The 25,898-nt window shown below is 45.6% G+C and overlaps 1 protein-coding gene across 5 annotated transcripts in view; it reads right to left on the reverse strand.

The window, feature by feature from the left end:
* The window catches only part of LOC144762286 (uncharacterized), a 729,681-nt gene that overhangs the window by 96,572 nt on the left and 607,211 nt on the right, over positions 1–25,898 (reverse strand). For all 5 annotated transcript variants that reach the window (XM_078647423.1, XM_078647425.1, XM_078647427.1 and 2 more), the window contains one exon: positions 12,769–12,887. In XM_078647423.1, coding sequence (XP_078503549.1) covers positions 12,769–12,887 — 119 coding nt within the window. The remainder of the gene's footprint in view (positions 1–12,768; positions 12,888–25,898) is intronic.

Here is a 25,898-nt window from a genome sequence, read left to right on the forward strand (position 1 = left end):
GCACTGGTTTACGACTTTCCCTGGCTGTGGGCCTGCTAATCAGACCCACAGCCTAGCTGTTCTCTCTATCCAAATTGTACTCAAGTACTGAATTGGCACTGGGCCCTCTCCAAGTCCCTGTACCCAGGGCTGAGGTGTACCCAGAAGTCTCCCAGGGGCTGAAGCATGTATTGTGCCACCCCTGGGCTGACTAACTAAACTGACACAACTGGCTGCTTGACAGCTGGGGCAAGGTGGTGTAATCACCCTTTGCTTTAGATATAGTATACCTATATCTAACCCTAAAATGGACACACAGATCTCCTATCAGTCACTCCTATAGCAGGCCTTAACAATCCTGAAGGCAGAGTGCTTGGAATCGTGTGAGATGGTGCTCTGGCATGAGCTGAGCCTGTCTGCGGCTTTCGGGATCCATCCCTTAGCCGTTTCCATGATATCGCATACCATATACTCTTAAGTGCATTATAATCCTCGCGGTTATATGCCAACTCTGGTATCGCTTTATCAAAACATGTCGAGTAAGGTGTCATACGAATTGGAATACTAACCCCTCGCCAATTCTGGCGACGGGGTTAGCATTCCACCCTTCTAGAGGGACACGACATGTATGTAACCCCTAACCCCGGTTAAAGTCCAACAGAGCCTCAGCTCCACAAAATGGATGCTGCCACCGAGACACAAGTCTGCCCTCCTGCTGCTGGGAGTCCTCCCAGAGCAGGAGATAAGGACAAAGGGTTTCCTGCCAGGGGCGGTGCCAGCACCGTCCCAGACAGGGTTTTGTGTATTGTAGGTAGGCAGGGCTTTAGAGGAAGGTGACTGCACGTGGCACCCCGGTGCTCACTGTGCATAGGCTGGCTGGAACCAGTTCCAGGGTCACTCCAGACCCTGTGCTGGGGAAAAGCCCGCCAAGGAAGTGGGTGTAACCACCCCCCTCCTAGTCCCACCCCTAGGGCAGGACTTAGTCGCGTGCCAGCCCCTTTTTACAGGATAAAGGTAGGAACTGGCCCCCTTCCAAATCAGATCATCTTTGAATCCTGAAACTACTTTCCACGAAAGGAACTCAAGACTTCTTCCTAAGATTTCTCCCTTGTGACTAAGGAGTAGTCACCCTGCATCCGCAGGCACCACCTTAAGAACACTGCGGTCTGCTGCAAGTCTCTCCTCCGGATCAAGACTGCCCAGCTCGACGAGAACCGGCTTCCCTGGCACCTCTGACCTCTACCTACATCATCAGTCACGCTGAGATTCGTGGGTGTGACGAGACCTCGAGGGACCGGCCATCTTCAAGACTGCACGACTTCTTTCCAGCAAGCCCGCCGAGTAATTTCCTGGTGAGTGCTTTGGGGTCCGAGAAGCCCCGACCCTGAGCAGCTCCAGCACCGAAGTGCAGCCTCCCAGCATCTCCACGATCTGCGTGGGGCCCTTCTGCTTTTTGCTGCTCACCGCGTTGTTTGGCTACTAGCCCGCTGGCTTGTGGCCTTCTGAACGACGCCCGACGACATTTCTGCTGCTGGTCTGGTTGCTCCAGGCTGGCCCTTGCTCCCTTCCAGAAGAGGAGCACTCCGGACCCTCCTGGTCCACTCAAGACGCCATTTTGAGTCCACCGCGTGGGCTTGAATTAGCCAAGGCTTGTTGCCCAATCCTGGGTAACTTCGACGCCGACAGCTTCATCCATCGTGGGACAGCTCGCCTCTCCATCCTGGTCGCCGACAACGCCTCCTGGTCCGTGAGATCTGCAGAGCCAGCGTCGCCCACTCACCTAGTCGAGGTGACTTCGCCCGGTGCCATCCTGGTGCCCACTTAATCACTGGCTAGTGATTCAATAACTTGGTCCCCTCTGCTTTCAGGTTTTCTTCTTCCTTGATCCAGGCTTGGATCCATCGAACTTTTCTTCACTGGTCGCCTGCCAGCAACTTCCTTCTCCCAGGCTCCTGGTCCGGCAACGAGATCCCCGACGTCTTTTCAGACCTATGCAGCTGCAGCCCCTGGGCTAGGTAACTTCGGCACTTCGGTGTCCCAGCATAGCCTCACTATCCTAGGGTCAGGATCCACTGTCGTTTTCTTCCTACCAGGTCGGGTTCGCCCGTGAACACTAAACTTTGCCTTTACTAGCTTCCATAGACTTTGTCCCGCATCCCGCGTGAGAGTGCACACTCTGCACCCGAGTCCCCTAGGTCTCCTAGAAGTAATCTAACGATTCTATAGTCAAGTCCTAGCGATTCCAAAGCCTATTAGTACTGTACTTACCTGCTAGTAATTTCGCATTCCACTTTTAGAGTATATGGTTTTTCGTGCCCCTCGGGCATTTGTGTATAACGTGCTAACTTAAGTATTTTCGTAAGAGTTTTGTTGTGTGCTTAGCACCCTGTCCTCATAAAGAGTACAGGGTTGTTGTGATTCTAATAAATACACTGTTTATTTTCATAACACTTGTGTGGTGTCCTTTCACTGGGTGTTCAAGGGGTAATGTGATGGTAAAACAGCTGGCTTAACACGCCCTCTAGAGTCTTAGCCTTAGACTGCTCGTATCCATGCTACTAGGATAGCTGGTCTATAAGGTTGACTTACAACCAAACATCAATAAGGGTTGTTTGGACTGATATATAGTGATCACTAGAATAGTGAACACTGCACATCAGGCCAACTTCTCACACTCCATGAGAAAATGCCCTCGAAAATGGAATAAAATATGGGCTCCCTGGAATGCTTTCAGGGGAGACATTGGTGACCCACTGGAAGAGGCTGAGGAAGATAGTTCAGATGAGGAAACGGAATTGATTTAGACTAGAATTGTGGGAAGGGGGGTCAATTATGGGATGCAGTACAAGGGACATGTCGGAAGCTAACTGCCTGTGAACGGAATGTACTTAAATCACTATTGTAATAAGATTATGATCTATGTGTATTGCCAAATTTATCAAAACTATAATAAAAATTGTTTTCAAAATTAAAAAAAAAAAAAAAAGAAAAGAAAAATGTCCACACAAAAGCAAATAAACACAGTAATTCGCTGACGGAAACTGATAACAGATTTCGCAAGCGCTGTGCAGGCAAAACCTAAAAAGACACATATACTGCCAAATCAATGGGTGCTTTACAGACCATAATACAAAAACAGCCTTTCAGAGGAGGATACAAGTAGAGGAGCTGCAAAAACGTCTACAACTGAACACACTTCCTATCTGGGTCAACAGCAACAATACCATCAGCAGGGCGTGGTTACTATTGTGGAGGCCACAAAAATAATAAAAGCAGTGAGAGAGGCACACCCAATAGGGGCACCTCCACTCATTGATCTAACAAAAGTTTTACCTTTCCTCCCCCCTAACACCGGTGGGTCCACACAAATGTCGCCGTTACTCGGGCGGACCGGTTACTTGAGGGGTGACACATACTTGTCCAAACAAAACTTCGAACCTCATACACATCTACCCCACGCATGGCGGCAGACAGGGTTGAATCTGATATGACAACCGTCAGTCAGCCAGCCAGCCATATGTGGATTCTTAGTTCTTTTCAGTGGGCTCAAAGTTAATACATTCCTATTACAAAATTATCTACTTGTAAATGATCCATCAGCCACGATGCTGCCTGACCCTATGATGGCGACCGCCACACGTGCTTTTTCAATCAGTGCCGTAACGGCGCCCAACTCACAATGCACACCGTCGCTGCAGCTGGGGAGCTGGTTGATGCCCCATGCCGTTGAATCTTGGGCCTGTGCCATCGCTGCCGTGAGGAGCACCCGATGCTCAGCTGAACCTTCACCGTCCACTGTGAGTAACTGTTATAGCTTGGGATTCCTGGCCCAACGACCTGCTGGACCTAGGTCCACTTCTCCTGCTGGAAAGGCTACTGTGATTTCTTGGCCACCCTCCCATCTGCCTTTCACAATGCTTGCATCTCATGGGGAGGTGGAGTTTGCTGTAGTGCCTGTCCCCAAGACGTCGACTGAGACCAGTCCTGACCAACGCCGTGGGGGACTCCTGAGGCATCGGGGCACTCCCAAAGCGACCCTGCTCCAGCTCACTCTAGACGTCATTTGACTCGGAGATCTTTCCATCGGCAGCTGAGACCTTGACATTTTGACTAACGCCTGTTGAAGCTACCGCGCAAGCTAAAGGGGAGATTGGCTATGGATTTCCCTCCTTGACGATCACCTACACAGCCGGTCTTTGGGCAAACTCTCCTGCGTCTCTCTACTGGACTTTTCTCCCTTCTCCTCTTCTCCATACCCCCTACCCCCCCTCCTCTCTACTCTTCTCCTCTTTCCAGCTATTGACCTTTGCCCTGACCCGTCCTTGCTCATAGTTCCCACTCTGTCTATCCACTGGACTTTCTTCTGTGAACTTTCCCTCATCAGTTGAGACCTAGCTAACTGACTGATGCCCGATGGAGCTACCTTTTTAGCTAATGGGGAGACGGGCTGTGTATTCCCTCCTCGGACGTCACCTACCTAGTCGGTCTTTGGGCAGACTTCCTTTCGTCTCTCCTGCCGTCTTTTCCCTCATCCTCCCCCTTCACACTTCCCCCTCCCCCCTCTCTATTTGTCTCAACTTTCTGTCCTCCCCCAATTTGCTGCTTAATTTGTGACGCAATGTGTATTTGTTTTCATTCTCTGTAACAGTGTGTAGCCTAATGTAAAGTGCTCTGATACCCAAGGGTCTAGCCAGCACTATATATAACTCATAATAACATTCCTCTGAACTTCTGATGGACCTCTGACGACGCCCCCTGGGCAGTTACCAAATCTGTACGCACCTCGAGGCACGAGCAACCTTGGCCGATGCCCGGTGGAGCGGTCATATGCAGCTTAAGAGGAGTCTGGCCCTGGTTTCACCCCCTCGACCGTCACCTACCCAGCCGGACATCTGACATTATTTTCTTCGTTTTTCCCGTTGTGTAGTCCCCCCCTCCCCCTCCTTCTCCTTCTCTCCCTGTGACTCTTTGATTTAAGTGATGTAACTATGTAACCTGTAACTCACTGTAACTCATGTAAAGCGCTCTGGTACCTCCGGGTCCAGCCCGCGATATGGAATATGCTACTTACCAGTATGCATCTGTTCTTGGCATGTAGGGCTGCTGACATCCATATCTGAGCATAGATCGCTGCCTAGTGTTGGGTGCGCATGATTGCACTTTGTTGTCTTGGAAGAGTCTTCGAAGTATCACAAGATAGGTGACTCCTCCCTTGGACTACAGTGCGCATGGGCATCTTCTCCATCCTCGGACTGTTTTTCGCCATTGTGGCAGAGATGGAGATAGTAAAGTAAGGCATGGGGGACAATGAATATGCAGGAGGCCATCATGCCTATGAGCTGCATAAAGACTCGAGCTTGGAGAGAGTGGTGCGGTAGGAATTTGCGAATGAGCGTTTGCATACTGGCTATCCTTGCTGAGTTTGGATATGCCTTCGCCACTGAGGTGTTTATGGTGGCTCCCAGGTATTGCTGTACGTGGGAAGGTTGCAAATGCGATTTTGCGTAGTTGATTGAAAAGCCTAGGCTGTGTAGTAACTGGATTGTTTGTGACGTGTGTGCTGCACACTCTTGGTACGATTTTGCTTGTATGAGCCAATCGTCCAGGTAAGGGTACACATGGACGTGTTGCCTCCTGAGATGTGCTGCCACTGTCGCTAAGCATTTTGTAAACACTCTTGGAGCCGTGGTAACCCCGAAGGACAAAACCTTGAATTGGTAGTTTTGGCCTTCTATTGTGAACCTGAGGTATTTTCTGTGGGCTGGATGGATGGGTATGTGAAAATACGCATCTTTGAGGTCCAGTGTTGCTAGGAAGTCTCCTTGCTGTAGCAACGGGAGCACTTGTTGTAGTGTGATTATATGGAAGTGCTCCGATAGTATGTATTAATTTAGGGATCTGAGGTCCAATATTGGTCTGAGGGAACCGTCCTTCTTTGGAATAAGGAAGTATAGGGAGTATACTCCTGTCCCTTGTTGGTGAAGAGGTACTTGCTCTATGGCCCCCTTTTCCAGCATGCATTTCACCTCTTGCTGTAGCAGGGTGATGTGTTCCGTGGACATAGGACACGGAGCGTCGAAAGGAGCCCCTATGTTGCAGAAATTGCAATGCACCCAAAGATTCTGCGGTTTCTGTGTCTTTTTTCATTTTGTCCAAAATGGTGTTGACAGCAGGGCCAAAAAGAAAATCTGGATTGACAGGTTGGTTAAGAATGGTGGACTGCACCTCATTCTTAAAACCAGAAATACGCAGCCATGCATGTCTGCGTAACAAGACACTAGTATTAATTGACCTAGCTGCGTGTCTGCAGCGTCAAGCGCACATTTAATGGAGGTGTTTGATATGAACTTTCCCTCTTGGATGAGATCATTGGCTTGTGCTTTGAAAGGCTCGGGCAGGTGTTGCATAAGGCTTTCGAGCTGATCATAGTGTGCCCTGTCGTAACGAGCCAGTAGGGCTTGTGTATTAGCAATCCTCCATGAGTTGGAGGCTTGTGCAGCTACCCTTTTGCCTGATGCCTCTAGAATTTTTGACTCTTTGTCAGGGGAGGTGCTTCCCCTGTTGTCTGAGAGTTGGCTCTTTTTCGTGCGTTGGCAACCACCAATGAGTCTAGTGGCAACTGGCCCTTGATGTAAGTAGGGTCTGTAGAAGCCGGTCTATATTTTTTTTTCTATCCTGGGATTGATCACCCGTGCCCTGGCTGTATCCTTAAATATGTCGGGTGCGTGTTTTAGAACTCCCTTTAGCATGGGAAGTGTTTTGACACTTTTTTCTGCAGCAGTGAATGTGTCAAAAAGGAAGTCTTCCTCCACAGGGTCACTATGCATGTCCACATTGTGGAATTATGCTGCCCAGTCTATGAGTTGGTTGAAGATTACAGTGCCATCAGTGGTTTAGTAGGGTAAGTGGGTACATCAGGGATGGGATGGTTGTCATAAGGGTCTGTTGGTTCTTCCCAAGGTTCCTCTTGGTGGGGATCTTGTGGGAAATCTTATAGAGGCTGTGGTTCATACCCTGTGTCCCCCTCATCGTCCCCGTGGTGAGAAGGTGAGGAAGGTGCAAAAGGTGTGGTAGGCATGATAGGTTGAAAAGGGCTGAAGGGTCTTGAGGGAGAAGTCCCAAAGTCCTTTTTCTTCAGTGGAATAGGAGAATCAGGTTTAAAGTCCAAAGGCCTTTTTTTCCTATGCAGGATGGTAACTTTACCAGTCTCGGGATTTATGTAGATTTTAGCTTGGTCATCTGATGGATCTGGGTGGAATAATTCTTCCTCTACGGTCCTGGGTTTAGTGTTAAGACTTTTTCGGGCGCGATAACACCTGGTTTTTCGACGACTTTACGAGTCTTGTGTGGCTTTTTGGGCTCAGGCCCTGATTTTGGATCGAGGATTGGTTTCGGGCCGACACGTTTTTTGCGCTCCGTAGGCTTCTTCTTCGGAGTTTCTTTCACTGGGTCGATGTTCTTTTTTGGATCGACTGGTGTCTTTGGAGCCGTTGTCCTTGGGTCGACAGGTTTTGCCGGTTTCGACACTGGTTTCGGTACGGCGCCGGGTTGACGGTTTTCGGAACAGCAGGCTTGCTCGGGTCGGCGACCTTCTTCGGTTCGGCGCCCTTTGGCTGTGTGCCTTTGTTCGGGACGACCAACTTTTTGGGGGTCGACGGTTTTTGGCTGAACGGCCTTTGTCAGGTCGACAGTCTTCTTTGGCTCGACGCCTTTTGGCTGTGCGGCCTTTTTTGGATCGACGCCCTTTGGATCAGTGACCTTCTTTGGCTCTGGAACCTTCTTTGGGACGATGGCACTGGGCCCTGGGGTTTCTGAAGGTTTCGGTGCCGAGCCGGAAGGCGGGGCTGGCGAAATTTGTTTGTTATCTTGGCTAAGGCCTTTTGGCGATGCCTCAACCGGAGCCTCTGGTAACGGGTTAATCGGTGTCGGGGGTGTTGTACTCACTTTTTGCCCCGACGGGATTTCGTAGTCGGAGTAATCCGGTTCTGGTGCCTGACGCTGCATTTCTTTGCGGGCAGCCCGTCGGTTTCGTATAGTTTTCTTGGAGCGAAACTGGGCGCAGGCTGGGCAGGTTTCTTCCCTATGGCCTGGGGATAGGCACTTGTTGCATACTGAATGTTTATTAGTATGTGGGAACTTGGAGTGGCATTGCGGGCAACTTTTAAACGGGCTTCTTTCCATCGACGGTCGGCTCACGTGGCGTCGAAAAGGCCCAACAGCCCGCCCCGACGACCGATTCGAGATGGAAGGTTGGATCGAGTAGAGAGGTACCGAACGAGAACAATACCGCCGAAGTCGAAGACCTTTAGAAAAGTTTTGTTTTCGATTCAGAGTTGGAGTATAGGAGTTTGCATCCGAACCCAATGGCGGAAAAAAACAATCAGAGAATGGAGAAGATGCCCATGCGCACTGTAGTCCAAGGGAGGAGTCACCTATCTCGTGATACTTCGAAGACTCTTCCAAGACAACAAAGTGCAATCATCCGGATCCAACACTAGGCAGCGATCTATGCACAGATATGAATTCAGCAGCCCACATGCCTCGAACATAAAACTTTTTAAAATAAATAACCGTTGACAGGTTTTCGATGCAACAAGTTTAATTTATATAGAGACCGAAAACTTGCCCTGAAGAAGTCTGCTGTGACAACAGCTTGAGACGAAACACGTATTGGGAAGGGGCTCGTATTTACGATTGAAATAATAAAAGAACTTTGAAACCACGATCTCAACTCACTTCTGTGTGCCTGGAGAAAAGCTTTGTTAAAACCTTTGGGGGGGAAGGCTACAACAATTCAATCAATTGTACCATTCAATCTCTACATACTATCAAAATATTTTCACATGGTCACACTACAAGATGTAATACCACTATTTCAAAAAGGTGACGCTTACTTCCACATTCCAATTCATCCAGCAAACAGAAAATTCCTGAGATGTGCAGTATGTGGACGTCATTATCAATTCAAAGTACTACCCTCTGGAGTAACAACAGCCCCAAGGGTATTCACAAAATGTCTAGCAGTTGAAGAAGCAAAATTAATAAGAAAAAGCATTCATGTGTGACCCTATCTCGACAATATGCTGATAAAGGGACCAAACAAATACCAATGCCAATCAGACACCCAAAAGACAATAAATCTACTGTATCAATTGGGTTTCTCTATCAATGTGAAAAAAATCACATCACAAATTCAACCTTATCTGGGATCAATTCTCAATACCATCTTGGGGATAGCTTACCCCAATCCTGAAAGGATTCTCAATCTCCAGAACCAACTGGATCTTTTTCAGCCACTTCATCACCTACCAGTTAAAACAATCTTGAAGTATTAGGAATGATGCAATCTTGCACAGCAATAGTGCATCATGCTCGCCTACACATGAGACCCCTCCAGGAATGTTTAACATCTCAATGGTCACAAACGAGAGAGAAAATAGAAGATCTAGTGTTGGTTTCACCCAAGGTTCGTCAGTCTCCATTATGATGGAATACTCAACATTTTAACAGGGAGAGCCTTCAAAGATCAAATGCTGCAAATAAAAATCACAATAGATGCACGACTTATGGGATGAGGAGCTCACATGAAGGATATTGTGGTTCGGGAACACTGGACAACACATCAACAGTTGCTACATATTAACATGTTGGAACTACTAGCCATTGCAATGGCTCTTATTGCATTTCTCACAAACATAGCAGGAAGGACTTTTCCTTCTAAGCACAGACAATGGGACTGCAATGTATTACATACAGAAACCGAGGGAACCCATTCCATACAATAGCCCCAAAAAATATGGGCAAACAATCCCAACATCCATCTCCTAGAACAATACATACCAGAGAGGAGAACACAATGGCGGACATCCTCAGCAGAACACACCAGCAGGTTCACAAACGGAAGATACACATTATGTTACAACAAACATACTTGCAAAGGTGGAGAACACCCACAATAGATCTGCTCGCAACTAAGAAAATCACAAAATGACAGAGCTTTGCATCCGGACATCCACACCCACAATCCAAGGGCAATGTAATATGGATGAACTAGTCAGGGATATTTGTGTATGCTTTTCCTCCTCTCCCACAAATGCCTTCTATGGCCAGGATACTCAGAGAGACTCCAATGACTGATTCTAATCACACCTACATGGGCTAGTCAACCATGGCACACAACACTATTCAAGCTCTACCTATAACGTCACAAGATGCTACCCAATTAACCAAATCTTTTAACACAGCAATAGCAGGGTGAGGCATTTCAACCCTCAAAAGCTCAATCTTGCGATCTGGCTCCTGAGGTCATAGAATTTGGATACTTCAATATACCTGACAAATGTACGACTATTCTAAAATAAGCAAGAAGACCTACAACAAGAGCTTACTATGCAGCAAAATGGAATCATTTTGTGAATTACTGTGCAACACAACACATTAACCCTTCTTCCCCAACAGAACAACAATTAATATGCCATCTTTAACAATGGCAAAAGTAAGAGTTAGTATACACCTCAATACACCTACGTTGAGAAGCTAGAGCAGTATATTTACAAAACAGTAAACACCAGTCACTTTTCTATATTCCTTTAATCAAATACATGGAAGGGTTAAAAAGAGTAATTCTACTACGTAAACCTCCAAATTCAACATGGAATCTAAACATTGTCCTAACACGGCTTATGTGGCCACCATTTGAGCCGCTACTTAATTGTCACATACAATTCTTAGCATGGAAAGTGGCTTTCCTCGTAGCATTAACAACCTTTTTTTTTATATCAGTTTCAATTTACCATAACAGGTACATATTCGAAGCATGTTTCAGCAGTTTGTAACATCATCAAGTACATAATATTTATTCGAACATTCCAGAACATCACCCCCCCCCCCCCCTACCTCCCTTTCCCACCAGGGCCCTCTGCAGTAACAACCTTACGAAGGGTCAGTAAAATACATGCCCACACAATTTAAGAACCTTATTTCCAAGTCTTCTCAGACAAAGTGTGCTTACACACTAATCTGGAATTTTTATCCAAGGTAATGTCAGCAATTTATTTGAACCAAACCTTGGAATTGCCAGTTTTCTTTCCTAAACCAAAAACTGTTGCAGAACGTTCATTACATACATTAGATGTTAAAAGGGCACTTATGTACTAAGTGGAATGTACTATACCCTTCGGAAAAACAAACCAGCTTTTTTCCAAATCCAACAAAAGTAAATGGTAAATCCAAATCAGGTTTAGCAGAATGGAGTGTTAAATGCATCCAAATGTGTTATGCTAAAACAAAAAGAAAACTATTGAATGTGCCCAAAAGTTCCATCAGCAAGAAAAAAAGCAGCAACTATTTTCTTTTTTTAGGAAATATTCCTCTCAATGATATTTGCAAAGCAGTAACATGGATAAACCCAAACCTTTTAACAAAACATTATTCTGTGGTTGTTCAATAAAGACAACAAGCTCTAGTTGGACAAACCGTCCTTCACACCTTATTTCAACCAACTGCACCATCTCCTGCCTAAAGCCACTGCATGGAGTGGTACTGCTTTATAGTCCATGCATAGCATGTGTATCTGCAGCCAACACATGCTACAAATTGATTATGTTACTTACCCTGTACACATCTATTCATAGCGTGTAGTGCTGCATATTCACATGCACCCACCTACCTCTCCAGCAGGTATTAGATGGTGACAAAGTACCTACAAAGCAGCATGTCCAACAGAAAACGCTTACTAAGCTGACCATATCCTCACTTCTTTTATGGCAAAAACAAAACGTTCTGAGGAACGTGTGCGACAAGCGCAATACCTTGAGGGGGAGGAGAAAAACAACATCCGAACCCAATGGCGGAAAAAAAACAATCTGAGGATGGAGAAGATGCCCATGCGCACTGTAGTCCAGGGGAGGAGTCACCTATCTCGTGATACTTCGAAGACTCTTCCAGGACAACAAAGTGCAATCATCCGGACCCAACACTAGGCGGCGATCTATGCACAGATATGAATTCAGCAGCCCTCGAACCTGGAGTCTCAAATTAAAAAACTAATCCACACTTGATTATTTACCACATCATAAATTAGCAGTGTATTGGACAGTTACTGAGGTTATTGGACTATCAATCAATTAGCATTTGCATGGCGCAGTCGCCAGAAACGAGTAGAATGAGGCAAACCAGCAGAGAGGCAGAAATAGAGGGTAGGTGCAAGCAGAAAGAGAGCAAAAAAGATGGCAGAAAACGAGCAGAGGTGGCACAAACCTAAGGCAGCAGAGGGTAGAGGACTGCGGGCAAGATGGACAGGAGAACTGTCGTAGGGGAAGTTGGCAGGAGGACTTGACTAGTATGGGGACGCCCCATGAAGCAGCTAGTCATGCTTGAGAAATTAGACAATTCATGAATTTCACTGCATGTGAAGACATTACATTAATCAGTTCCACACCCTGTTGTCTTACCTGTGATTCTGAAGTCACATGGTGGAAAATTACTTTAAGCCAAAGGGACACCAAACAAAACAGCAGGATTGTTGTACACAATCAAAATTCTACTCAGATATAAATATTATAAATAATGCACTGTGTGAAAGGTAAAATATCTAAAGATGTTCGCATGTGCAAAAATATCTTATTTGGTGGGTTACTTTTACAACATATGCAGAAGAAATTAAAGTTACATTTGTCAATCAGAGTGCAAAGACCAAAATAAGTTGTAAAAAGGAACGGAGTGTCAATAATGAAAGGAGGGAGAAATTATACACCAGCACCCAGTGAACAGGATGCGGTGGGAACTAACCTTATAACTTTCATTATGACTGTAGCTTTTTACATGCTGTTCGGCACATAGCTGATCTCCAAAGAAATCTTCACAGAGCTCACAGTAAAATCCAGTGACTGGCATCAGAAATTCTGAACCTAAAAGGTAACAACGGTTGAAAGGTTAAATAAAAAAGAAAATATCCAATGTCCTTTCATAACAGTGCAAATGGAGGATAGTATAGCTTACTAATGGCATTAGGCAAATCTCTTTTGAGTCTACTGGCTTCATTCTTAATGTACAACTCCAATAATGTACTAATTGGGGGCTTAACTGACTCTTGAAGTGCTTCCAAATTTTTCTTTGATGTTTCTATAAGCAATTTCACATGATTTATTACTAGCTTATATGACAATTTTGAAGCACTGGCTCAACGCTCTAATATTGGGTATTAACCACAAGAAAAATGTAGAGATTGAGAAGTCCCCACTTGACGAGTGCACATCTATTCACTGTGAGCGTGGTACTTGTAACAAAGAATTTTCCAGATAAATGTTTTATACTGTGCCAAGGCAAATTATTAGATCAATATCAATTGCAACCCGTATTCTCATGTTAATATCACACTCTCATTCATGCACGCACTGGGTTATAAGTCACCGTAAAAAAATAAAATAAAAACAGGTGGTTAAAAAAAAGCATTTCGAGCCCACTAGCAAAAGAAAGAAAAGTTACCGACTTGTCAGAAACAAATTACTTACATGTACCTACAGTTTACCAGTGTTGGAATATTTTTTAGATTCACATAGGCTGAGCAGAGAGCCCCATGGTAACATTTACATCGCAGTATAAATAATATCTTTTGAAAACAATAGAAAAACCAAGCCACTAAACGTTAGAAAAGAGTCTAAATTGAGCCAATGAGACGAGACATTATAGACTATGACCTTGGCCTGGGTTCAAGTATGTTTGAGTACATAAAGAAGGCCAGCAATATCTTTGAGGCCAGCCAGGAGATTCAGAAAGCTTGACATGGCCAAAAGGTGGTACTTACCATCCAGGGCAGAAAGTGTGGGTGTTGGAGCCTGTGGCACCAGTAGCTCTCCAAGACAAGTGGAGTGGCCCAAACACAACCCTTGAGAAAAAAGGTGGTCTTACCTTGGGTGGTTTCTATGTCCCCAGCTCCTCAGAGTCTCCTGGTCCAAGTCCAGACTTCGGTCGATGGTCGCATTCCACTTTTTTAGTATATTGTTTGGTCTTCCACAGTATGTTGTGCTACTTACCTTATTTGCAATTGAAGATTTGTTGTGTATTTGTGTTGATATCTCTGGGTATGAGATATACCAGTGTTAGTGAGCGTTGTGTAATAAATAGATACATTTTTGTATATACACTGTGTGGTTCTTCATATGATTGGATCTGGTAAAAAAAAGCTGCTTAACACTCCTTCTGGATGAGCCTGAATGTTGCTCGTCACAGCTACCACTTAAGAGGTTTCTATTGTGGTCTTAAACCACTTAAATCACCATAAGGGTTGCCAGGATTAGTGCAAGGTGGTCATTTAGATAAGTGTGCACCATATACTAAGCTAGCCTCCTACACTGCTCCAAAAAGAAACTCGTCCAGCAGGCCCAGAAATCTCCACAACCCTGGGAGCACTGCCTGCCTTCCCTAAAGGTCTAGAACCCCAGAGGACAATAGCCCTGCCCACAGGGTAAATCAAGATGAGCTCTAGTGCCCTGCTGAGCCATTTGACCAGACCTACCTATGCACCAGACGCTTCCAGCTCAAGTCCAAGAGGCCCACCAGTTCTAAGAAGTCCTGAGCACTAGTTCACCTCAGAGTGACCTCTCCTGGACTCCACAAAGGCAGCTGCAACACAAAGGACTCCCTAACCAGGACCGGTTCCTGTAAGGATCAGCCTTAAAAGGACACCCCTGCAACTGCAGCCACCTTGCCTCAGGTAGCCCGAATCGCGGTGCCCTTCAACATCCCAACTTACCTCCAAAGCCACCGGTTCACTTTGTCAAGCATCCTGGTCTGAGCCTGCAGCCTTTGTTCACAATCTTCAGTCCCCATTCCTCTGCATTGGGCGCCCAACGCTGTGTTGGTACTCAGCACCCGGCTCACTCTGTGCCACTGGGGGTGTGTGTTTGGTTCTGCCTCGTGCCCCCCCGTGCTGGTCCTAACCCACAGAGATTGGCTCACAGCTCTGATTTACCTACCTACAACCAGCATCTCTTTGCATGTCCACAGTCTCCATTGACTAAAATTGGGCCCAGTGACCGAATTGGGCCTCTGCACCCAGCTGCCCCAGTATCGCTGCAGTCTCTACATTTACCTGACTCTTGTCCAGTGTTGGTTCTAAACCCCAAAGACTGGATTTTTAAGTTGTGTACTTACCTGTGAAATTGCAGGATTGTTTTCTTTCCATAGGTTAACTGTTCGAAAAATGCACTGTGTCCACTTTTTACACTTAAAAAGTGTAAATTTTACAAAACGAATATGCTACTTACCAGTATGCATCTGTTCTTGGCATGTAGGGCTGCTGACATTCATATCTTGTGCATAGATCGCCGCCTAGTGTTGGGTCTGGATGATTGCACATTGTTTTCCTGGAAGAGTCTTCGAAGTATCACGAGATAGGTGGCTCCTCCCCTGGACTACAGTGCGCATGGGCATCGACTCCATCCTCAGATTGTTTTTCGCCATTGTGGCAAAGATGGAGTGTAACACCGTGAGTGATGACCATGCTCAGAGTAAGTGCAAGTGCTGCAGCCGCTACAGGCGCCGGGGAGGAGGGCGGGCGATATGAATGTCAGCGGCCCTACATGCCAAGAACAGATGCATATTGGTAAGTAGCATATTCGGTTCGAGGCATGTGGGCTGCTGAATTTATATCTTGTGCATAGAATACATAGCAGTCCCTCCATTAGCGGCGGCCGCCTGTGCCAGCTGCAGCAGTTTGAAAAAGTGTTTTTAGAACAGCCTGCCCTACAGCTGCCTGCTGTTTGGAGTGCACATCTACACAGTAGTGTTTTGTAAACGTGTGTGTGGTAGACCATGTGGCTGCTCTACATATGTCTTCCAAAGGAATATTTCCAAGGAAAGCCATAGAGGCCCCCCAACTTTCGCGTGGAGTGGGCCCGTGGGGGAACTGTTAATGTGCGCTTGGCTTTTTGATAGCAAATTTGAATGCACTTAACGATCCACCTGGCTATACCTGCTTTGGAAATGGGGTTGCCTTTGTGTTGTGGCAAAAAGGCAACAAACAGTTTTGTTTTCCGAAAATCTTTGGTCATATCTATGTAGTACATTAGAGCTCTCTTGACGTCTAGTGTGTGGAGCTTCCTCTCCGCCACTGACTCCGGATTTTGGAAGAACACTGGCAGTTCTATAGTCTGATTGATATGGAACTGTGAAACCACCTTAGGAAGAAACTTAGGGTTAGTACGGAGTACCACCCTGTTTGAGTGAATCTGTATGAATGGCTCCTGGATAGTTAGTGACTGGAGTTCACTAACGCGTCGCAGCGATGTGATTGCTATCAGGAAAGCCACTTTCCATGTCAAGAACTGAATCTCGCATGAGTGTAGAGGCTCAAAAGGTGGGCCCACCAGTCTGGTGAGGACCACATTTAGGTTCCATTCAAGAGCTGGTGGGCTCCGGGGAGGAATAACTCGTTTGAGTCCCTCCAGAAAAGCCTTAATGGCAGGTACTCTGAAAAGCGAGAGATGCTGCCTGTTTTTGGAGATAAGCTGCTATTGCGGACAAATGTATACGAATGGCAGCATAGGCTAGATTGCATTTGTATAGATGTAACAGATAACAAATGATGTTGTGAGTAGATGCATCCAGCGGGTTGATGTTGTGGTCTGCACAATAAATGACAAACCGCTTCCATTTTGCCGCATAACATGCTCTGGTGGTGGGCTTTCTTGCCTCTCTTATGATATCCATACAGTCGGGAGGCAAGTTGAGGTAGCCAAACTCTAAGACCTCAGGAGCCAGATCGCCAGGTTGAGCTGTTGCGGATCTGGATGCTGAATGTCGCCATGGTTCTGCGTCAAAAGCCTGGGTGTGAGGTGCAGCCTTTGATGCGGTACCACAGATAGTTCTAGAAAAGTGGTGTACTATGGTTGGCGTGCCCACGTTGGAGCACCAGGATGAGTGTCATCGAGTGTTGCTTCAGCTTGCGTGCCACCAGCGGTATTAGAGGTGCTGGGGGAAAAGCGTACGCAAATATGCCTGACCAGTTCATCCATATGGCATTGCCCTGCGACTGTGGTCTGATTGTCCTAGCCCGGGAGGTGTTCTGCCATGAGGAAGATGTTTCTCTAAATGGCCCACTTCCACATGCTCTGAGCCAGATGAGACAACTGTGGAGAGTGTGTACCTCCCTGCTTCTGTATGTAGTACATGGCCGTCATGTTGTCCGTCCGGATCAACACAACCTTGTTGTTGCACAGATGTACTTTGAATGCTTTCATTGCCAAGAAGATAGCCATCAGTTCTAGAAGGTTGATGTGCATCTTCTTTTGCTGCGCTGACCATAGTCCCTGCACTGTGTAGTGGAGTACATGAGCTCCCCATCCCTGGAGAGATGCGTCCGTTGTCAGAATAATCTGTGGCACAGGCTCTTGGAACGGTCGTCCCTTGCAAAGGTTTTGTGGATTCCACCAATGCAGAGAGTTGTATGCACGACCGGTCACCAACACTAGGTCTTTCAGCTGTCCGTGAGCCTGGTTCCACTGACGTGCTAAGCACTCCTGAAGCGGATGCATATGTAGTCTCGCATGCGGAACTATGAAGATGCAGGAGGCCATCATGCCTATCAACTGCATGAACACTCGTGCTGGAAGCGAGCGTTGTGGTCTGAATTTTTGTATCAGCAATTGAATGCTGTTGATTCTCACTGAATTTGGCTGTGCTTTGGCTGCCAGAGTATCTATTGTTGCGCCCAGATACTGCCGTACGTGGGCGGGCTGAAGGTGGGACTTTGGATAATTCAGTGAAAACCCCAGATCGTGAAGAAGGTGAATGTTGTGGGACATGTGGGCGGCACACTGCTTGGCCGACTTCGTCCAGATAAGGGTAGACGTGAACGTTTTGTCTCCGTAGGTGTGCAGCCACTGTCGCTAGGCATTTTGTAAACTCCCTGGGTGCTGTCGTCACTCCGAAAGGGAGGACCTTGAATTGATAATGTTGATTTTGAATGGTGAATCTGAGGTATTTTCTGTGTGACGGGTGTAGCGGAATATGGAAATATGCATCCTTTAGATCTAATGTTGCTAGGAAATCTCCCTGACTGAGTAACGGTAGAACCTGCTGCAATGTGAGCATGTGAAAGTGTTCCGATAGGATGTACTGGTTTAGGGGCCTGAGGTCCAGTATGGGTCTGAGGGACCCGTCCTTTTTTGGGATTAAGAAGTACAGCGAGTACACCCCTGTACCTCTTTCCTCCACAGGCACGAGCTCTATTGCTCCTTTTTGCAGCATGACGAGTACCTCCTGCTGCAATAAGTGCAAATGCTCTGTGGATATAGGACGGTGTCTTGGGGGTATGTTGGGTGGAGTGGATGTTAACTCCAGACAATAACCGTACTGGATAAGCTGTCTCACCCACCTGTCTGTAGTGATGGATGTCCAGACTGGTAGGAACTGTTGCAGTCTCCCCCCGACTGGTGTGGCATGGTCGGGGGCAGTGACAAGGCGTCACTGTTTGTTAGTGGCGGAGGATCGGGAGCTGTTGTTTCCACGACCTCTGCCCTTGGTGCTGTTCCCACGATAGCCACCTCTACTTTGTTTGGTGTAGGTGGTTTGCGCGCCTCCTTTACCGTATAGTGTCTGCTGTGACAGCTGGCCTCTGGAAACTCCTCTATTGTTTGAGCGACGAAAACCACCACCCCTGAACTGCTGGGACTGTAGAGCCCCCTAGACTTTGCAGTCTCAGTGTCCTTTTTGATCTTTTCCAAGGTGGTGTCCACCTCTGGTCCAAATAAGTGATCAGGGTTTACAGGCTGATTTAGTATGGTGGTTTGTATCTTGGGCTTGAAACCGGAGATTCTCAGCCAGGCATGTCTGCGCAACATTACACTTGTGTTAATTGCCCTGGCCGCGGTGTCTGCTGCGTCCAGCGCACACTTGATAGATGCATTTGATATAAGCTTCCCTTCCTGTATGAGCATCTCTGCTGCCTCCTTATATTCATCTGGCAAGTGTTGTAACAGGGTTTCAAGTGTATCGTAATGAGCCCTGTCATATCTGGCTAAGAGTGCCTGAGTTTTGGAAATGCGCCAGATATTGGCCGCTTGAGCTGCTACCCTTTTCCCTGATGTTTCTAGCACTTTAGATTCTTTGTCAGGGGGAGGAGCATCACCCGTTGTTTGCGAGTTTGCCCTCTTCTGGGCATTTGAAACAACCAGAGAGTCCAACGGCAACTGTCCCTTGATATAGGTAGGGTCCCCAGGTGCTGGTTTGTACTTTTTCTTAATCCTGGGGTTTATTACCCTTGCTCTCGTGTTTTCTTTAAAAATGTCTGCAGCATGTTTTAAGACACCCTTTAGCATTGGTAGAGTCTTGACAGTTCTCTCCGATGTGGAGAAGGTGTCAAACAAAAAATCCACTTCAATAGGGTCAGCATGGAGCTGGACATCATGATTTTTGGCTGCCCTTTCAATAAGCGCATTAAACGCCGCTGAGTCTTCAGTAGGCAAGGTTTTTACAGCATACACCTGACTGTCTGGGGCAGTGTGTGGATCTCCTTGGTCAGCAGTGTCAGCCCAGGGTTCATTGTGATCTTCAGGATCAGTGTCTATAGGATAACTGTACTCCTCATTGTCAGCTTCCCCTGTCTCCACATCCGAGTAAGTTGGCGAGATAGGAGCAGTGCCTTGGCCATGTGGTGAAATAAGCTCAACAAGAAGAGGTGATGTAGTAAAATCCTTCTTTTTCAATGGAATTTTATATGACTCCATAGGCTGTTCAGGGGCGATCTTTCGTTTATAAATAGAAAGTCTACCTGTGTCTGCGTCGATGAATTGCCTCGACTGCTCTTCAAGCGGGGGGTGTCGATGCTTTGTGACAAGTTCCGCAGTTGTAGGCTTCGGCCCTGTGGACACCTTCTTGGACGCCTCGACGGCCGTTTTAGGGACGAAGGCCTTTGGTACCACTTTTGGCGGCAGTGTGAACTGGATGGGTGCCGACGTTTTTTGTGGTTTAGTGGTAGGCTTCGGTGTTGGAGTGTCCTTCGCTTAGACAGTAGAAGCCTTCTCTTTAATGCGTTTCAGCGATTCCGACACCTGCTTGGAGAAGGAGGCGGACGGCTGTGTCGACTCGACGGGTTCCTTTGAGGCACCGCCAGGTGTGGGCTTGAGGTTTGTACCGCTTTTAGCCTTATCCGGTCGACTCGTAGGATCTAGAACCGTCTGAGCTCCGAGTCCTTTTTCTGTGTCGACGGCCTTCGGCGCCGACTGTTTCGGGTCGACGGCCTTGACCAGTTTTTTCTGTGTCGCAGTCTTCAGCTCGACACCCTTCAGCGACCCCACCGGGTCGATAACACTTTTATGCTTTGTCGGTGCCGATAGTTCGGAGGACTTCGAGCCGACCAAAGCAATACGCACTTTTGGTTTCGATTTTGCCTCTAGTGCTTTTGGTTGCGTAGACACCGATGCTTTCTCTTTCGGTTTCGATCGGTCAACCAGTGGCTCGCTAGAAATGTCCGTAGCCGGGCCCTGAGGCGAGGCTGTAGAACTAAGTGTACGATCTCGGGTAAGGCCATGTGGCGATCCCTCGACCTGAGCCTTATTGAGTGTCTTGGTTTCAGGCCCTATACCAACGATCGGGTCTTGCTCTTTGCCCGAGCTATCTTCTACGGCCCCAAAGGCCACATCATCGTCTCCTACCTCGTCGACGATTTCTTCAATATAGACCATCTCGACATCTGCGTCGTAGTTGGAGTCGATCTCTGATGCAGGATCAGACTCTCGAACTTCCTGCTCGACTCCTACATCCTCTTTGGTATCGAAAAAGTTCACCGGGTCAGGTGCCATCTGCCGGACCTCCTTGCACGCTGCGCGTCGAAGTGTCTTCTTGGAGTGGAAACGAGAACAAGCCATACAGCTGGCTTCATCGTGATCCGGAGACAGGCACTTGTTGCACACCGGGTGGACGTCGATATGAGGATATTTTGAGTTGCAAACGGGACATCTCTTGAACGGGCTCCGTTCCATGATGGTTCGTCGATAAGGCGTCTGGCGTCGACCGGGCCTTCAGTGCCGAAAAGCCACGCGGCTTCTCTGGAGGTTCGGCTCGGAAACCGAGCTGGAACAAGAACTGGGCACCGATCGCAAGACAATACCGACGATAACTAAAGGCCTTTTGGCCAATACGAAAGTTTTCTATCGATTCCGAACTTGAGTTAACAAATATGCATCCGAACCCGATGGCGGAAAAAAACAATCTGAGGATGGAGTCCATGCGCACTGTAGTCCAGGGGAGGAGCCACCTATCTTGTGATACTTTGAAGACTCTTCCAGGACAACAATGTGCAATCATCCGGACCCAACACTAGGCGGCGATCTATGCACAAGATATGAATTCAGCAGCCCACATGCCTCGAACTGTATTTTACTGCAACAAAGTATCTTTGGTTCTAAGTAATAAACCTACAAAAAAGTAAGATTTTTACAAACAATTGGTCTCGGGTTAAGTCATTGAGGGTGTGTAATCATTTCTTGCCCAAGTGGGTACAAGAAATGCTTAACACAGCACTCTGATAAGCCTAACTACCACACTACCACAAAAGAGATGTAGGAAGCTGGCTCTGTATATACTATATCAAAAAGAGATATAGTGTGCCAGAGTCCAGTAAGTCTCCAAAGGTATACCAGAGGATTAAGTAGATAATACGTTACTCTCAATTCTGTGGGCGCTGGACTGAGCAGTTAGGGTTTTTAGAGGGTAGTGTGAATGCCTTGGTTGTACACACTCACACAGGAACACACACTTAATGACTAACTCCAAGCCAATGTTTGCAAAAACTTTACTCTAGTTGGTTTTACTTTAGGAACCAATTGGAATGCAGTTACAGTTAAATAGACTTTTCAGACATATAATACTTTCAATATACAGTAATATAAACAAATATTTTTATTTAAAAAGGTATTTTCTTAGAAAACGTTCATGATTAAAATCAAATTCAATATTAAATCAAAAAGATGACACCAACGTAATTACAAAAGACACACAATTGATGGACCTTAAAGTAAAACAAGGGTGTCGAAGTGTTTCGGTGGCAATGAATTATTGAAAGGCCACGTTTATCAGGACAAGGGTAATAATAGTCTCTCTTATTAATACAATTCAAGGAAGTATATATGTCCAATTTTACAATTCATAGACGGATGAGTTACTAATTTGATTGATTCTCTTGAAATAACCGTATTCTGATGATTTAAATGTTTCACATGTTTGTTGTCATGTATTTTTAGACCTTGATCATTTGTTGTATGTAATTACATTGGTGTCATCTTTTTGATTTATTATTGAATTTGATTTTAATCATGAACGTTTTCTGAGAAAATACCTTTTTAAATAAAAATATTTGTTTAAATTACTTTTAGTCTTTATCAATGATTACTTTTAGTCTTTATCAATGTATTTAGAATTCTTCTTTGGGCCCGGTTTTGTGGTTGATGTGAGACCTTGGATTGATTGGATGTTGAGGCGAATGACATTTGGTAATTACATTTGGTCCAAGAGAGTTCCTTCCTAATTAGTACCTGCAGTACCTTGTCTCTCTGTCAGTGGGGTTACTCCCCTTTTCTCTATATAAGAAGGAACCTAAAAACTGGAAAGGTGAGTTGGATATGGGGGATGCCGGGACGCCGTCGGTTGGGCACCTGGGTGTGACCTCTCCATCAACTCAAAGTCAGAAATACGTTGTCAGCCAGGCCTTGTGACCTAGACCTGAGGCAACTGATTGACAGAGATCAGGTGCGGTGGCATGTAGTCAGCAGAACAAACAAGCAAACAGGAAAAACCCAGATCAGTCCCACAGATAGGCCAGGACACCACAATGTCCGGGGAGATTGGCCCAAATAAAGCACGCATGGCAGGAGAGGTACGTGCAACTCCAAAACACCACAACATTAGATTGCACATGAAGTTAGGAACACTCAGCCAATCAGGACACAGTATACGCAGTGATCGTATGCTCCCCATGCTGGTCATTTGGACACACCCATTGGCCCTCGTGTCCAACAAGGTTGAAACCACCCTGCATTTATCAGGTTGGAATAATTTAGGACTTCATGACTAGGCTTGCATTCCTCTTACTAAAAAGGATCTCTAAATTGTTTTATGATGCTTCAAGAAATGTTTATAATGGCGCTCAGATCGATTGTACTTTGAGCCCGTCCTCAGACCCCCAACTCTGTAACTGATCTCCCAGCAGGGATGTGGAATTCCAATAGCCCGCAACCAGGACATATTGTTTGGGGTCAAGGTTAACAAGTTTTCATGAGTATTTTGTTCTTGGGACAAGTAGGCCCAACCCCTTGCAGCACAAACCCTTTGGCTGCCAGTTTGCAGTGCAATATTATGGATCAGAGATCGACACTGTCTGCAGTTAAGGAAATATTTTTGTCCATATGTTAATGCTGTTCAAACTTGTATTTATGGTTCATTAATTGAAAGCCTTTATTATTATGGTGAGCGCTCCAAGTAAATGTTAAAAAGCTCTGACTGCACTACTGACAGTGGTTCCTGAATAAAAACATGTACGCATGTTTTCAAAGATTAGCAATATGAGGCTATGTATAATGCTTCCAGAATGCTCTCTGATTTGATGAAAATATTTGCAGAAGCTTGAAAGCAAGATGAAGAGCTTTCAAAATAAAATGTTCATAAAAAAATGAAAGCAGGAAAAAAACATTTCGCTAACCTACTGTAAAATTTCAGTTACCCTTTATTTGCAGCATCATTTAATAACAAGTGTTAATGCATGCTAGTATTTCCCAAAAATATTCCTCATGGAAAATCAGAGTAACCAGTTTCAATAAGATTATGGGAAACAAAAATAATCAAGCATTGGCAAAGCCAGTTGGTCTGAAATTGGTGGTCAGCTTTTTAGTTTTGTCTATGTGTGAATTATTTTGGCATGGTTTTTGTAAAACCTTATAATGGTGAGTGCCCAGCCTCTCCCACACCAATAACAAATATTGAAAAAAGCAAAAATTGTTTTTGGTCTCAAAAATCACACACTGTCACAGTAGTTACTGGCACTGAAGAAAACTACTTCGTGTGCAGATATGTTCCTCGTAGAAGAGCAGAATGCGGTCACTCACTGAAGCCAGCCGATACAAAGAGAGAGACCGAATTTTAATAAACGCAAAAGGTTATGTCAACTCCAGACCAACTTAGGGGCCCCATTATTAAAGAAAGTCTCAAAAGTGCACCCATGGTATATGTCTTTGCATTAAGTGCAGCTATACGGCTTTCATGAATTCCTAAGAATTTACTTAAAGGACAAGAAATAGTACTCCTAGAAAATACTTTTGAACTGCATTTTAGCATGAGTAACTATGTATGGGTAGATTTGCTCATGCAAAAATCTGAGTGTTAACAAGTTCACTTTCCCTCCAACCACTTTTTCCCCCCAACTCTGGAAGAATGTTTACGTCTGCCATTGTCAGGAGTAAATTTCGAAAATTTCTCCATATGGGGAAAACAGAGAAGAGGTGTAGAAAACCCTTAAAACATGCAAGTTAGAAGGTTTGCACAGACTCAAAAGGGCATTCTAACCCTGGTACTATTGCTTACCACTACCTTCAGCCCCAGTACGTAGATCTGTGGAAACATGGCAACATAAGGGGATTGCAAGAACTTAAACAGTACAATGGTATGAGCCCTGGCATAATCAGAGAAGCTATATCAGAGCTCTTATATAATGAGATTGCTGCCATATTTGTCGCCGCACTACATGGCATCAAAGGGACAAGTGGATTTTGTTACAGGACAAGTAGATGTATGAAGCAACCTGCCCCATGGAGAAGTAGATATTGTAATTAATTCCACACCCCTATCCCAGGCCTTGGATTTTGATAAACCAACTGTTCCTATTTTGCCAAACGCCTCTTGTATTTTGTTTTTTCAAGGTAAATTCACATTTGAGCAAAATTACCTAGTGGGCAGGACGACGGCAGTAGATGCACTCCTTGTGAGGGTCTTCAGAGTGTAACCTCTTCTTTCCACAGGTCTCACAAGTGACATTTTTATGCCAGGTGATGAGAAATAAGACAGCAGAAATAATCTGGAAAATCCAAATTAGGGTAGTACCTGAATAACTGAGCAGAGCTGAGGGAGACTCCTTTCACACAACGTGCAGTAGAAAATCTGAAGGAAGATGCCTCTGCAGGGAGTGTTCTAAAGGGTGATATCACCTGACTGGCTAAAATGTGGTTATTTTTTAAATAATGTAGCTCAGCTATTTAAGTAAATGCCTTTTGCCATAATAAGCTAGGTATACTACTTAAACTGCCTTAGAAGATACAGTGAGACTCCCACTTCGACGGCGGGAATTGGTTCAAGCCTGTGAATATATGAAAGATACCAAAACTGGAGAACAAGAGATTAAAGGTAAGCAACAAGTTTTTTTATTTTACTTTGGACACGCCTAAAGCTTTTTCTAAGTGCATTTGAAACACCTATCAATAAAAACAAAAACAATTGTTTCTTACAAACACTAGGGTGTTTCTTAGGACTGTTTACTTATTTCTCAGTCTTAAGTTCAAACTTCGCTGAAGCTTAGCTCAAACATATGTGCTGAAAAATATTTCACACTGCAGAGAAGAAAAAAAAGGCTATGATGATGTTGCTCAAAAATTGATTTTAGGGCGCTCTTTAACCATATTCAGCCCAGCAGGGTTTTTTTTCAAGGCAACTAACATGTAGGTATAAGAAACATTAAATGACGCACCAAATATGTCTCATGTCTGGTTGCAATACAAACCTTTTTTCACATGCCCTAAACATGTAGAGACAAGACAAATTCAGAGCTACCCCCATATGTAGCTCAGATCTGGGAGGCTTCTGGCAAGAGGCTGTGAAGATCGTAAAACTCCTTTCAATGTTGGACACTCATAGGGACTAGAAACCCAGGAGGTTTT

The sequence above is a fragment of the Lissotriton helveticus genome, chromosome 6, assembly GCF_964261635.1.
Source record: "Lissotriton helveticus chromosome 6, aLisHel1.1, whole genome shotgun sequence".
Classification (NCBI taxonomy): domain Eukaryota; kingdom Metazoa; phylum Chordata; class Amphibia; order Caudata; family Salamandridae; genus Lissotriton; species Lissotriton helveticus.